The sequence below is a fragment of the Mobula birostris genome, chromosome 10, assembly GCF_030028105.1.
Source record: "Mobula birostris isolate sMobBir1 chromosome 10, sMobBir1.hap1, whole genome shotgun sequence".
Lineage (NCBI taxonomy): Eukaryota > Metazoa > Chordata > Chondrichthyes > Myliobatiformes > Myliobatidae > Mobula > Mobula birostris.
This window is the reverse complement of record NC_092379.1, coordinates 147943757-147959178: the sequence shown is the minus strand read 5'-3', so window position 1 is coordinate 147959178 and position 15422 is coordinate 147943757. Positions and strand designations below refer to the sequence as shown.

The window sequence follows — 15422 nt, the reverse complement described above, 5'->3', positions numbered from 1 at the left end:
AAGCAGTGGCTGATTGGCAGGAGGCAAAGAGTGGGAATAAAGGGAGCCTTTTCAGGTCAGCTGCTGGTGACTACTGGTGTTTCACAGGGGTCTGTATTGGGACCAATTCTTTTTATGTTACATGTCAATGATTTGGATGATGGAATTGATGAGGTGAGCTGCCATTGGAGAAGATCTAGACAAGGCTCATGAGAATGATTCCAAGAATAAAAGGTTAACATATTAATCAGAATCAGGTTTATTATCACCGGCATGTGATGTGAAATTTGTTAACTTATCAGCAGTAGTTCAATGCAATACATAATCTAGCGGAGAAAAAAAAAGGAAACAAGTAAATCAATTACATACATTGAATAGATTTTTTTTTAATGTGCAAAAACAGAAATACTGTATATTAAACATGAGTGAGGTAGCATCCAAAGATTCAATGTCCATTTAGGAATCAGATGGCAGAGGGGAAGAAGCTGTTCCTGAATTGGTGAGTGTGTGCCTTCAGGCTTCTGTATCTCCTACATGATGGTAACAATGAGAAAAGGGCATGCCCTGGGTGCTAGAGGTCCTTAATAATGGACACTGCCTTTCTGAGACACCGCTTCTTAAAGATGTCCTGGATACTTTGTAGGCTAGTACCCAAGATGGAGCTGACTAGATTTACAACCTTCTGCAGCTTCTTTCAGTCCTGTGCAGTAGCCCCTCCATACCAGACAGTGATGCAGCCTGTCAGAATGCTCTCCATGGTACAACTAAAGAAGTTTTTGAGTGTATTTGTTGACATACCAAATCTCTTCAAACTCCTATGAGGAGGACTTTGATGCCACATTGGAGTTTAGAAGAATGAGGGGGATCTCATTGAAACCTATTGAATATTGAAAGAGCTAGATAGCGTGGATATGGAGAGGATGTCTAAGACCAGAGTGCACAGCCTCAGAATAGAGGGATGTACATTTAGAACAGAGATGAGGAATTTCTTAGCTGGAGGGTGGTGAATCTGTGGAATTCAATGCCTCAGGAGGCTGTGGAGGCCAGATCATGGGTGTATTTAAAGTGGAGGTTGAAGGTTCTTGATTCATCGGGACCTCAAAAGTTACAGAGAGAAAACAGAAGAATGGGGTTGAGAGAGATAATAAATCAGCATGATGTAATGTTGGAGCAGACTTGATGTGCCAAGTGGCCTAATTCTGCTCCTATGTTTTCTAGTCTTATAGGTAACTCATTTCACATTTACTGATTTGCTCTTGCAATTTGAGGATTCCATTTCAGATGCTAAAACAGAACAAGTGGAGAAAAAGGAGATGCAGAAATAATTCCAGACCAACATTTTGATGCAATAAATGGGCTGCTGGGCCAAGCACCACAGCACTGAGGTGATGTGCTCCCTGGAACACATGAATAAGACATCATCAAATATTTTTTACTGCATTAAGCCTCAGCTCCTGTGCCACAGCCATCCAAATTTAATAACCATCACTACCACACTGAAGCTTAGAAAAATAGAGGACTATGGGTAAGCCTAGGTAATTTCTAAAGTCAGTACATGTTTGGCACAGTGTTGTGGGCCATAGAACCATAGAAACTACAGCACAGAAACAGGCCCTTTGGCCCTTCTTGGCTGTGCCGCATCATTTTCTGCCTAGTCCCACTGACCTGCACACGGACCATATCCCTCCATACACCTCCCATCCATGTATCTGTCCAATTTATTCTTAAATGTTAAAAAAGAACCTGCATTTACCAACTCGTCTGGCGCTCATTCCATACTCCCATCACCCTCTGTGTGAAGAAGCCCCCCCTTAATGTTCCCTTTAAACTTTTCCCCCCTCACCCTTAACCCATGTCTTCTGGTTTTTTTCTCCCCTTGTCTCAGTGGAAAAAGCCTGCTTGCATTCACTCTATCTATACCCATCATAATTTTATATACCTCTATCAAATCTCCCCTCATTCTTCTACGCTCCAGGGAATAAAGTCCTAACCTATTCAACCTTTCTCTGTAACTGAGTTTCTCAAGTCCCGGCAACATCCTTGAAAACCTTCTCTGCACTCTTTAAAGGGCCTGTATTGCGCTGCAGGTTTTCTGTGTCCCCGGGGAAGACCAAGCATCACGGAGAGTCAGGCTCTGAGAAATGTCACTCAGAGAGTGGTGGGAGTGTGGAACCAGCTGCCATCTGACGTGGTAAATGTGGGCTCACTCTGAAGTTTGAAGAATCAATTGGAAAGATACATGGATGGGAGAGGTCTGGAGGGTTATGGACTGGGTGCAGGTCAATGGGACTAGCGGAATAAAGTTTGGTCACAGACTAGAAGAGCCGAATGGCCTGTTTTCTGTGCTGTAGTGTTCTATGGTTTCTATATGCTACAAACAGCAGACAGATCCCTGAGCAACTAAAATAAAAATAAATTAATTAAACAAAATGCTGGTTTATCATGAGGAGCTCTTTATACTTACATGTCAACGCAGCACTGAGGCTTCACCGCACCGGCAGCATCAACAACGACGTATTTGTTTGGAGCAGTGCACAGAACTAAAGCCACACAGAGAGAGAGAGGGAGGGAGGGAGAGAGAGAGAGAGAGAGAGAGAGAGAGTTATATATTCAAGCAGCCTCGCAACCAAATGCTGTTCAGTATAAACCCTTAAATTGGTGCAGATATACCTTTAAATTTTAACGCAAACTCGTAAGGATTGTAAAGTGTCAACACCTGTTTGTGTGTTGACTGATCTTCGGCATAAAATACCAGTTCTGTTGGGAATACAAAGACAGGAAGATTTCCTTCCAGTGATTCTGGCTGCTGCCTGTATTGCTGCATTGGCACTGTTTCTTTTACTCACTTACACCCCAACAAAACACGCCACACTTTTCACAGTCCTCCAAGCATCCTGAAGGCCTATGAATGAAAAAGAAAAGTTTTACAGAATTAAATTCAGAGTAGTTTATTTTAAGATTGCTTTGTGGAAATACTATTAAATTTCCTGTCACTTGATGCAGCTTTTCATAAGATTTATAATGAAACTAAACAGAAAGATCTGATTATTCTTAAGGAAAAAGCTTTCTACTTCAGACCTACTAAACTCCCCATGTTAACATCAAGTTTTTTCAAAATTCAAAGTACATATATGTCACCAGATACAACTCTGATATTCATTTTCTTACTCCGTAATAGAATAATAACCATAATAGAACCAATGAGAGACCCCACCGACTTGGGCATTCAACCAGTGTGTGAAAGACAAAAAAATGCAGATACACACACAAACTTATAAACAAACAAACAGACAGACAGATATATAGATAGATAGATAGATAAATAAATATCAAGAACATGAAATGAAGTGTCCATAAGACTTTACGATACAGGAGCAGAATTAAGCCATTTGGCCCATCGAATCTGCTCCGCCATTTCATCATGGCTGATCCGATTTCCTCTCACCCCCAATCTCTTGACTTCCCCTCATATCTCTTCATGCCCTGACCAATCAAGAATCCTTGAGACTGAGTCCATTGGTTGTAGGAACATTTCAATGATGGGTTAAGAAATTGAGTGAAGATATCCCTGTATCTGATACTGGTGGTGTGCGTCCTGAGGTTCCTGTCCTTTCTTCCTGAAGGCACGAGAGAGCATGTCCTCAGTAGTGGGGTCCCTGATGATGGATGCTGCTTTCCTGCAACAACACTTTGTGTAGATGTGCTCAAAGGTGAGAAGGGCTTTATCCTGTGGGGATGGACTGGGCTGTATCCATTACTTTTTGTAGAATTTTTCATTCAAGGACATTGGTGCTTCCATACCAGACTGTTTGTCAAAGTTTTAGATGTCATGCCAAATCTTCACAAACTCCTCAGAAAGAAGAGATAATACCGTGCTTTCTTTGTAATTGCATTTATGTGCAGGGCCCAAGACAGGTCCTCCAAAATGAAAACACTGAGGAATTTAAAGTTGCTGACCCTGTCCACCTCTGATCCTCCAATGAGGACCAGCTCGTAGATCTCTGGTTCTCTTCTCCTAAAGTCAATATTCAGCTCCTTGGTCTTGCTGACATTGAGAAAGAGGTCATTGTTGTGGCACCACTCAGCCAGATTTTCAATCTCCTCCTACAAGCTAACCCATCATGACCTTTGATTTGGACTACGACAGTGGTGTTGACAGCAAACTTGAACACGGCTTTGAAGCTGTGCTTAGCCAGATAGTAGTAAGTGTGAAGCAAATAGAGCAGTGGAATAAGTACACAGCCTTGTGATGCACCTGTGCTGATCAAGATCATAGAGATGTTGTTGCCAATCCAAACTGACTGGCGTCTGTAAGTGAGGAAATCAAGGATCCAATTGTATAAGGAGGTATTGAGGCCAAGGTCTTGAACCTTATTGATTAGTTTTGAGGGGATGATGGCATTAAATGCTGAGCTGTAGACAATGAAGAGCATCTTGATGTATGCATCTTTCCTGTCCAGATGTCCCAGGGTTGAGAGAAGAGCTACCTGCTGTAGTCCTATTGCTCTGGAAGGTAAATTGGAGCAGATTGGGGTGTCTTCCAGTCACAAAGAAATCGAAGATGTGGCCATTAGATTAAGTACATTTCCTTCATTGTTGTAGTTTAGCCAAAATGGCTGCAACTGGTCTCACTGAACATCGAGGTCACTGTCTCCATCTCAGCCTGTAGATCATGCACATCTTTAATTCACTAAATGATGATTATTGCCTGTGGGAAGTCTGAGTGGTGTCTTTAGGCAAAACCAGAGGAAACAGATACTCAGTGCCAAGATTGCAAGAACAGAAGACAATTATTCACTCCTTCAGGTCATCTTTCCGTACTCTGTGTTAATTGTCATTTCTTATTATAATGGAGACAGATTTAATTGGGAAAATATCATGTTTTCATCATTAGAAACTCACTTTAGCATTTATTTTTATAAATTTAGGTCTGTACCAGAAAACCGGGTATGACTTGCAGAAGGCTATTTCAAGGGTGAACAGACAATTTTGAACGAGGTTGGAGGCGACATCACATTTACAACAACTCTGGCAGGGTTTGCAAGACATTACTGCCTACAAATCGAACCCAATAGCATGAATGGCGGCAATACTTCATTACCAGATTAACTCAATGCCTTCTAATGGAATGAAGGGATAGGTAAATAGGGGGAAAAACAGAGGACAATGATTAACTTATAATCAATCACCTTGTAAGCGCCTTAGCTTGCTGCTTTGGTCAAGTTTGGACAAGTCAGAAAGAAGCTTCACTCTGCAATGGGTAACGTACTAGTCATTGTTCTCTAAAGATAGGCAAAGGCTCAGATAAGGAACTATCTGATCTTGCAGAAGCAGCTATCTTAGCATGTGATTGAAATGATTCTAATATCGTCTAAACTTGTAACCGTAAGATTTCCTGCTACCTGATCAATGTCATAAATTGTGGAGAATTGTTTAATTCAGGGGCAGTTTCTGGACTGGCTCTTTTGGGAGATCAATCTGTAACTTCCCCCATAGCATGCTATGAGTAGGGAATAAAGGTTTGAAAAGAATTCCGTGTGTCAGTGTATTTGTGGTACAACTGCTCTTGCATCAGGTCCGATCGAGTATGACACCTTCTATGCCCGCTTTGCAAAGGAGAACATAACTGCAGCTGTGAAGATCCCTGTGATCTCTGTCTTGGCCAATGTTAGGCTGCCTTTAAAGAGGGTGGACCCTCGCAAAGAAGAAGGCCCCGACAGAGTACCTGGTAAGGCTCTGAAAACTTGTGCCAACCAACTGGCGGGAGTATTCAAGGACATTTCCAACCTCTCACTGATATGGGCAGAAGTTCCCACTTGCTTCAAAAAGACAACAATTATACCAGTGCCTAAGAAGAATAACGTGAGCTCCCTTAATGACTATTGCCCAGTACCACGCACATCTACAGTGATGAAATGCTTTGAGAGGCTGGTCATAACTAGACTGAATTCCTGCCTCAGCAAGGACCTGGACCCATCGCAATTTGCCTATCGCCAGAATAGGTCAATGGCAGATGCAATCTCAATGGCTCTTCACACGGCCTTAGAACACCTGGACAATACGCACACCGATGTCAGGATGCTGTTCATCAACTATAGCTCAGCATTTTACACCATCATTCCCACAATCCTAATTGTTAAGTTACAGAACCTCGGCCTCTGTACCTCCCTCTGCAATTGGATCCTCAGCTTCCTAACCAGAAGGCCACAATCTGTGCGGATTGCTGCTAGTATCTCCTCCTTGCTGACTGGCGCACCTCAGGGGTGTGTGCTTAGCCCACTGCTCTACTCTCTCTATACTCATGACTATGTGGTTAGGCATAGCTCAAATACCATCTATAAATTTGCTGATGATACCATTGTGGTAGAATCTCAGATGGAGACGAGAGGGCGTACAGGAATGAGATATAACAACTAGTGGAATGGTGTCGCAGCAACAACCTGGCACTCAACGTCAGTAAGACGAAAGAGCTGATTGTGGACTTCAGGAAGGGTAAAATGAAGGAACACAAACCAATCCTCATAGAGGGATCAGAAGTAGAGAGAGTGAGCAGTTTCAAGTTCCTGGGTGTCAAGATCTCTGAGGACCTAACCTGGTCCCAACATCTTGATGCAGGTATAATGAAGGCAAGACAGTGACTATACTTCATTAGCAGTTTGAGAAGATTTGGTACGTCAACAGATACACTCAAAAACTTCTATAGATGTACCGTGGAGAGCATTCTGCAAAGCTGCATCACTGTTTGGTATGGAAGGGGGCTACTGTACAGGACCGAAAGAAGCTGCAGGGGGTCATAAATTTAGTTGGCTCCATCTTGGGTACTAGCTTACAAAGTATCCAGGACATCTTCAACGAGTGGTGTCTCAGAAAGGTGGAATCCATTACTAAGGACTCTCAGCACCCACTGTATGCCCTTTTTCTCACTGTTAACATCAGGCAGGAGGTACAGAAGCCTGAAGGCACACACTCAGCAATTCAGAAACAGCTTCTTCCTCTCTGCCATCCAACTCCTAAATGAACATTGAATCTATGTACACTATCTCAGTTATTTAATATGTATTATTTCTGTTTTTGTACAATTTTTAATCTACTCTATATAAATATACTGCAACTTATTTACTTATTTACTTCTACATTATGTATTGCATTGAACTGCTCCTGCTAAGTAACAAATTTCACGATACATGCCAGTGATAATAAACCTGATTCTGATTCTGGCATTACTTTATAATGCAAAATTGCTGATAAAGATGCAGGTAGATGTAAGATTAGGCTAAAAGATGCATTTGCCTAAATCTGAATTAGATGTCTTGCTCCCACAATTTAAGTGTCAAGCCTGGTTCAACATTTAAAACTCTCTCTCCAAATCAGGTCAAAAGGCCCAAGTACTACTTTAAAGATAATCTGCATGTTAGTAAAATTAGAAACAAAAGATTATTGAAATGAATCAGCTGATCATTGAGGATGCTAGTTTTGGGTGTCCGCTTCCTGTTGGGTTACAGCAACATCCACTCTGGGATGCAGGCTGAATTACCTCCTGAATTTTGCAGTGTTGACAACTGTTTGTTCTTGTTCCCTGTAGCCTGAGATGGACTGGGTTCCCTTTGTCACAACATCACTGATTACTTTCCACCATTTGCAAGTAAGAATTGTGCATTGAGAAGAGCGTTTGGTGAGGAGGACAAGGTAAAAGACGGCTGATGGCTGCAAATTTCTGGTTTAAGATAGCCCTGGTGAATCCTAGCCACTTCTGGCTGATGGCTAATGAAACAAGGAAAATGACTTTGTTAATCACACTTTTTCTGACAAACGATCATCAAAAGTAATACGTAGTCTATAACTTCCCTTTGGACATTAGCCAATTTGACGTGACCGAACTGAGAATAGGTGGTGGGCCTGTTGCTGAGAGAGAGGAAGATCCGAGGTTCAATCTTGCCGAATTGGAAAGGTCAGGTACAGACTGAACTGAAGCGGTGGGGTCCAGTTACCACAGCATATTGAAGCAACTGTAGTGGCACTGCAGCGTGGTGGTTAGCAATACCTGCGACCCCGGTTCAATTCTTGCTGCTGCCTGTACTGAATTTGTACATCCTCCCAGTGACTGTGTAGGTTCCTTCCGGGTGCTCCGGTTTCCTCCCACATTCCAAAGACGTGCCAGTTGGTGGGTTAATTGGTCATTGTAAATTGTCCTGTGACCAGGCCAGGATTAAACTGGGTGATTACTTGGCAGCGCAGCTCAAAGGGCCGGAAGGTCTTACTCTGTGCTGTGTGTCAACAAACTGAACCTGATGTTTGGACGAAGGTTTAAAGGCCAGGCCAAATCGGAAATACCGGGTATGGGTCGAATCGAGGCAGTGGGGTCCAGGCCCCAGAGTGTATTGAAGCAATGTTTGTATGTTGATTTAGGCGCCAGATTAAAAAGGTCAGGGTGTAGGGCCTGAGGTGAGGTACAGGACAGTTCAGCTAGCTGCTCTGCAATATTTATTCAGCTCTGCGCTGAACTATGGGTCTCAGACTCTCTTTGTGGATTTCAGTTCAGAACGCTATTTGATTGTGTTACTGTTTGCATGATTTGTTTTTTTTTCCCTCTCTGAACACTAGGTGTCCAATGGTCTTCTTTTAAAAGAGTTAGAAACAGAGAAAACCAACAGCACAATACAGGCCCTTTGGCCCACAAAGTTGTGCCGAACATGTCCCTACCTTGGAAATTACTAGGCTTACCCATAGCTCTCTGTTTTTCTAAGCTCCATGTACCTATCAAAAAGTGTCTTAAAAGACCCTAACGTATCTGCCTCCACCACCGTATTCCTAATCATATTATGCCTCTCCAAATGTTCATAAATCCTGCCTCTCAGAATCTTCTCCATCAACTTACCAACCACTGCAGTAAGACTCACTGGTCTATAATTTCCTGGGCTATCTCTACTCCCTTTCTTGAATAAAGGAACAACATCTGCAACCGTCCAATCCTCCGGAACCTCTCCTGTCCCCATTGATGATGCAAAGATCATCGTCAGAGGCTCAGTAATCTCCTCCCTCGCCTCCTACAGTAACCTGGGGTACATCTCATCCGGTCCCGGCGAGTTATCTAACTTGATGCTTTCCAAAAGCTCCAGCACATCCTTTCTTAATACCTACATGCTCAAGCTTTTCAGTCCACTGCAAGTCATCCCTACAATTGCCAAGATCCTTTTCCATAGTGAATACTGAAGTATTCATTAAGTACCTCTGCTATTTTTTCCGGTTCCATATACACTTTCCCACTGTTACACTTAACAGGTTCTATTCTTTCACATCTTATCCTCTTGCTCTTCACATACTTATAGAATGCCTTGGGGTTTTCCTTAATCCTGCCCGCCAAGGCCTTCTCATGGCCCCTTCTGGCTCTCCTAATTTCCTTCCTGTTAGCCTTATAATGCTCTAGATCTCTAACATTATCTAGTTCTCTGAACCTTTTGTAAGCTTTTCTTTTCTTCTTGACTAGATTTACTACAGCCTTTGTACACCACGGTTCCTACACCCTACCATAACTTCCCTGTCTCATTGGAACGTACCTATGCAGAACTCCACACAAATATCCCCTGAACATTTGCCACATTTCTTCCGTACTTTTTTCTGAGAACATCTGTTCCCAATTTAAGCTTCCAAGTTCCTGCCTGACAGCCTCAGAATTTCCCTTACTCCAACTAAATGCTTTTCTAACTTGTCTGTTCCTATCTCTCTCCAATGCTATTGTAAAGGAGATAGAATTATGATCACTATCTCCAAAATGCTTTCCCACTGAGAGATCTGACACCTGACCAGTTCTTTTGGGTTTCGTTTCGTGGCTGCCTGTTCAGAAATGAATCTCAAAGCTGTGCAATGTGCACATACTTTGATAATAAATGTACTTAGAACAAAAGGGATTAGGAGGAGACAATATAGGTGAGACCATTCAAGGGCAACTCTTGTAGACAATGGATTTTTAAAACTTTGGGGAATCCTCTTATACATTAAAACGGTTACTGAGCAAGATGCCAGTTTGATCTACCAGAGCAGAGATGGCACTGGTAAGACATGGCAACACTTTGCAGGCAGTTAACAAGACTACTAACAACTTTAGTAAATATACTTTATCAGGGTGACAATCACTGAATTGGCTCATGGCTGTGGCCTGCAGCCATCGGGCTCCTGGACTGGCTGCAGTACTGACCTGGCTTGTGGCTGTGGACTCACTTCTGAGGACTACAGTTCATGTTCATCAGACTGTTTACTTTTTTGTTTGCACGATTTGTTCTTTCTTTTCACACAATGGATATTCGAAAGTCTTAATCATGTGGGGGTTTCTCATGAATTCAATTATGTTTCTTTGTTTTGTGGTTGCAAGAAGTTGAATCTCAAGGTTGTATATAGATAGACAGATAGATACTTTATTGATCCCAAAGGATATTACAGTGTCACTGTAGCATTACAAGTGCACAGATATACGAACATATGAATATTAGAAAAGAAAATATTATATATATAGTCAGCTGCTGGCGTAGTGGCATCAGAGCCGGACTTCAGAGTGAAGGCACCCGAGTTCAAATCCAGCCGGCTCCCTTGCACGCTTTCCATCCGTGCTGGGAGTGACAAATATAGGACTGAAGGTGTTGTACAGGTGCACATTCCTTTACCTGAAATTCTGAAATTCAGAAAGTTCCAAAAACCAAAGTTTTTTTCGCCAACAGCTGACGTCACTCGGGTGTGAGGTGGCAGCACTAGCAGAGGCCGCCAGACGTCAGTTGTGGCTCAGCACTCGTACTGGTTACACGTGCATTTGCTGTTCACTGATTTTGTGTTCACTGTTGACTTTGTGTTTAATTTCACTGTGAAAATGTCAAAAAGAACTGCAGATACCCCTATAGGTAACAATGAGAAAAAGAGAAGGAAGCATGAATCATCATCAATAATGCAGAAAGTGGAGTTATTGCAGAAGCTTGATCGTGGTGTGTCTGTGCGGCGCCTTACTGAAGAAAATAGTGTCGGAAAATAGTGTCACTGTATATGATTTAAATAAACAGAAAGGCAAGTTACTGAAGTTTTATAGTGACAGTGACGTTCTACATTTATTCCAATAAGTCATTTACCATCTGTTTGATTCGGTTCGTTTGACTTTAATTTTGAAAGGGTATGTCGGTTTAGGGCATATTTGCAAGATGGTTTGAGTCTGTACAAAGAACTGTATGATAGAAAAATGCGCGAGGCTAAGCAAAGGCGATTGCTGATTGCGTCGCCTCTGATTTGGGCTGACATTTACGTGCCGGGTGGCACCTAATTAATTAGCTTGTTTATTTTGGCTTTTTTCTTAAAGATGTGCTGGGTGCACCCTGGCTACCGCTGTACCCCTGCATGCTTCACGGATCGGTATCAGTTTGCTGCCTGGAGGATGGGGGCCACTGCACCACCCCAACCTCCGACGACTCTGCCTAACACACCATCACCAGTGTACTTGGTGCTGTCTTCCAGATTCCCGTAAGTGATACTACACTGTAAGTACATTATTTCTACTTCATATCGGTTCTGTATTTTAAAGGGTTATTTGGTATGATGTGGCAGCTTCATAGCTTAAAGGTTACTGGAGAGACTGTTTTTGCCGAGAGCGCTTGCGCCATGTTTCTGTTGAGAGCGCTTGCGTGGGATTTTCGCTACGGAGAACGGTGCAGGCAATGATTATAGAGAAGTACACCCTATCCACCTTATATGCGAGGGATACGTTCCTTGAAGTTGACGCATAATGTGAAATCGCATAATGTGAACAATTATTTAAATGGAGAAAATCTGGATGCGTTTCAGAGGGCTTCCTAAATACATTTTATCTGTAACTTATTCACATCTTTATACCAATATGACACGAAAGCAGTACCACAAGGCAACATTTGTATTATATTTAATCAATTTAAGGGAATATTCAGTGTAATAAATCATAGAAAGTTAACATCCGAGGGTGTACAGTACTCACCAACATAGAAAATAGGTGCAGGAGTAGGCCATTCGGCCCTTCGAGCCTGCACCACCATTCAGTATGATCATGGCTGATCATCCAAATCAGAACCCTGTACCAGCCTTCCCTCCATACCCCCGATCCCTTTAGCCACAAGGGCCATATCTAACTCTCTCTTAAATTTAGCCAATGAACTGGCCTCAACTGTTTCCTGTGGCAGAGAATTCCACAGATTCACCACTCTCTGTGTGAAGAAGTTTTTCCTAATCTCGGTCCTAAAAGGCTTCCCCTTTATCCTCAAACTGTGACCCCTCGTTCTGGACTTCCCTAACATTGGGAACAATCTTCCTGCATCTAGCCTGTCCAATCCCTTTAGGATTTTATATGTTTCAACAAGATCCCCCCTCAATCTTCTAAATTCCAGTGAGTATAAGCCTAGTTCATCCAGCCTTTCATCATCTGAAAGTCCTGCCATCCCAGGAATCAATCTGGTGAACCATCTTTGTACTCTCTCTATGGCAAGGATGTCTTTCCTCAGATTAGGGGGAGAAAACTGCACACAATACTCCAGGTGTGGTCTCACCAAGGCCTTGTACAACTGCAGTAGTACCTCCCTGCTCCTGTACTCGAATCTTCTTGCTACAAATGCCAGCATACCATTCATTCGCCTTTTTCACCACCTGCTGTACCTGCATGCCCACTTTCAATGACTGGTGTATAATGACACCCAGGTCTCGTTGCACCTCCCCTTTTCCTAATCGGCCACCATTCAGATAATAATCTGTTTTCCTGTTTTTGCCACCAAAGTGGATAACCTCACATTTATCCACATTAAATTGCACCCGCCATGAATTTGCCCACTCACCTAACCTATCCATGTCACCCTTCATCCTCTTAGCATCCTCCTCACAGCTGACACTGCCACCCAGCTTCGTGTCATCCACAAACTTGGAGATGCTGCATTTAATTCCCTCATCTAAGTCATTAATATATATTGTAAACAACTGGGGTCCCAGCACTGAGCCTTGCGGTACCCCACTAGTCACTGCCTGCCATTCTGAAAAGGTCCCGTTTATTCCCACTCTTTGCTTCCTGTCTGCCAACCAATTCTCTATCCACATCAATATCTTACCCCCAATACCGTGTGCTTTAAGTTTGCACACTAATCTCCTGTGTGGGACCTTGTCAAAAGCCTTTTGAAAATCCAAATATACCACATCCACTGGTTCTCCCCTATCCACTCTACTAGTTACATCCTCAAAAAATTCTATGAGATTCATCAGACATGATTTTCCTTTCACAAATCCATGATGACTTTGGCCGATGATTTCACCGCTTTCCAAACGTGCTGTTATCACATCTTTGATAACTGACTCCAGCATTTTCTCCACCACCGATGTCAGGCTAACCGGTCTATAATTCCCCGGTTTCTCTCTCCCTCCTTTTTTTAAAAAGTGGGGTTACATTAGCCACCCTCCAATCCTCGGGAACTAGTCCAGAATCTAAAGAGTTTTGAAAAATTATCACTAATGCATCCACTATTTCTTGGGCTACTTCCTTAAGCACTCTGGGATTTATCTGCCTTTAATCCCTTCAATTTACCTAACACCACTTCCCTACTAACATGCATTTCCCTCAGTTCCTCCATCTCACTGGACCCTCTGTCCCCTACTATTTCCGGAAGATCATTTATGTCCTCCTTAGTGAAGACAGAACCAGAGTAGTTATTCAATTGGTCTGCCATGTCCTTGCTCCCCATAATCAATTCACCTGTTTCTGTATGTAGGGGACCTACATTTGTCTTAACCAATCGTTTTCTTTTCACATAACTATAAAAGCTTTTACAGTCAGTTTTTATGTTCCCTGCCAGTTTTCTCTCATAATCTTTTTTCCCCTTTCTAATTAAGCCCTTTGTCCTCCTCTGCTGGACTCTGAATTTCTCCCAGTCCTCAGGTGAGCCACTTTTTCTGGCTAATTTGTATGCTGCTTCTTTGGAATTGATACTATCCCTAATTTCCCTTGTCAGCCACGGGTGCAATACCTTCCTTGATTTATTCTTTTGTCAACAGTGGCAGGTGTGTTCCCTCTGGGAGATGAGTGGTTGTTGTGGTGTCGGGCAGCTTTACATGGATAAGGTGGATGGTTGTGGTTGTCAGGATAATATCAAGCACAGCAAGGGGTGAAGGAAGACTCACAGAACTCTTAGAACTGCCGGCAGCAGAAAGATTACAGCGATTTGCATAAAGTGGTGAGGGTTGTTTGCTTGGCAGCATTTTGTTTCTCAGCATAAATTTGCTTGTAGGGAATAAGGGTTGACGGCAGGGAAAGACTGAAATGCTGACTCCGTTCTAAACGTGGGTCCAAGTCCATCGCCATTTGTGCCAAGTGTTCTGACTTCCACCATTCCCTCACCGTTGGTAAACTCCCGGGATTTTCAAAATTGTCTGTTGCCTGCAGCATCTGAGAGATAGTTTGCCGTAAAAAAAAACGTACACCTTGAATATGCATTACACCTTGGTTGAGTGGTTGAATCAGCGATGTTGTGTTAGGCGGCAGGAAACGCACTGTTATGTTAGGATGAATGCTGTCCAAATGTTCAGGATGGACTGGCGCATTGTCAAGCAACAAAAGAACTTTAAAGGCAAGATTCTGTTCCCGACAGTAGAGTCCCAGAGCTGTGTTACCTTCAGCTGACGCTGCGCTGTTTATAATTTCCAACTTTTTTTCAAGTGTTAAAGCGGTTCTCTGCCGCTCTGCTGACAGCCCAAGACGTGACATTGGAGGCATTGTTAAATATTTCAAGCGCAAAATTACTGCACCATAGGTAAAACCAACAGAAGTTTAAGATCGCGCATCCACACCTTGCCAAAACCAATGCGAGAGTGGTGGGAGAGAGATTGTGAGGCGCGCGCACCTGACTTGTATTGGCGGGAAAGCGGTGATCCTCATCCCAACAGAGAGACTGTGAAGCGCGCGCACGTGACTTGTATTGGCAGGAAGGCAATGCTCCTCGCAAAACTATGAATTTTGGACGCATATAACAAGACGTTGGTAGAAATAGGTTCCTCGCATAACTGTGAATCTGCATAGTCTGAAGACACATATAATGAGGATAGGGTGTATTTCTACTTTATATAGGCTGTGTATTTATCATATCATTCCTGCTTTTACTATATGTTACTGTTATTTTAGGTTTTATGTGTTATTTGGCATGATTTGGTAGGCTATTTTTGGGTCTGTGAACGCTCACAAATTTTTCCCATATAAATAAATGGTAATTGCTTCTTCGCTTTACGACATTCGGCTTACGAACGGTTTCATAGGAACGCTCTACCTTCGGATGTTGGGGGAAACCTGTATCGTGGACATGATCCAAGATGTCCCTGACCCTGGCACCTGGGAGGCAACATACCATCTGGGTCTCTCCATCACATCCACAGACTCTCCTGTTTATTCTTCTGACTATTACCACTGCATTCCT

At 42.8% G+C, this 15422-nt stretch overlaps 1 protein-coding gene across 2 annotated transcripts in view; it reads right to left on the bottom strand.

Moving 5' to 3' along the window:
- The window catches only part of mospd1 (motile sperm domain containing 1), a 61337-nt gene that overhangs the window by 33358 nt on the left and 12557 nt on the right, over positions 1–15422 (bottom strand). For both annotated transcript variants that reach the window (XM_072271099.1, XM_072271100.1), the window contains exons 2-3: positions 2650–2881; positions 2444–2519 (exon numbers count right to left, since the gene is read on the bottom strand). In XM_072271099.1, the coding sequence (XP_072127200.1) occupies positions 2444–2519; positions 2650–2803 (230 nt within the window). In that variant the 5' untranslated portion in view covers positions 2804–2881. The remainder of the gene's footprint in view (positions 1–2443; positions 2520–2649; positions 2882–15422) is intronic.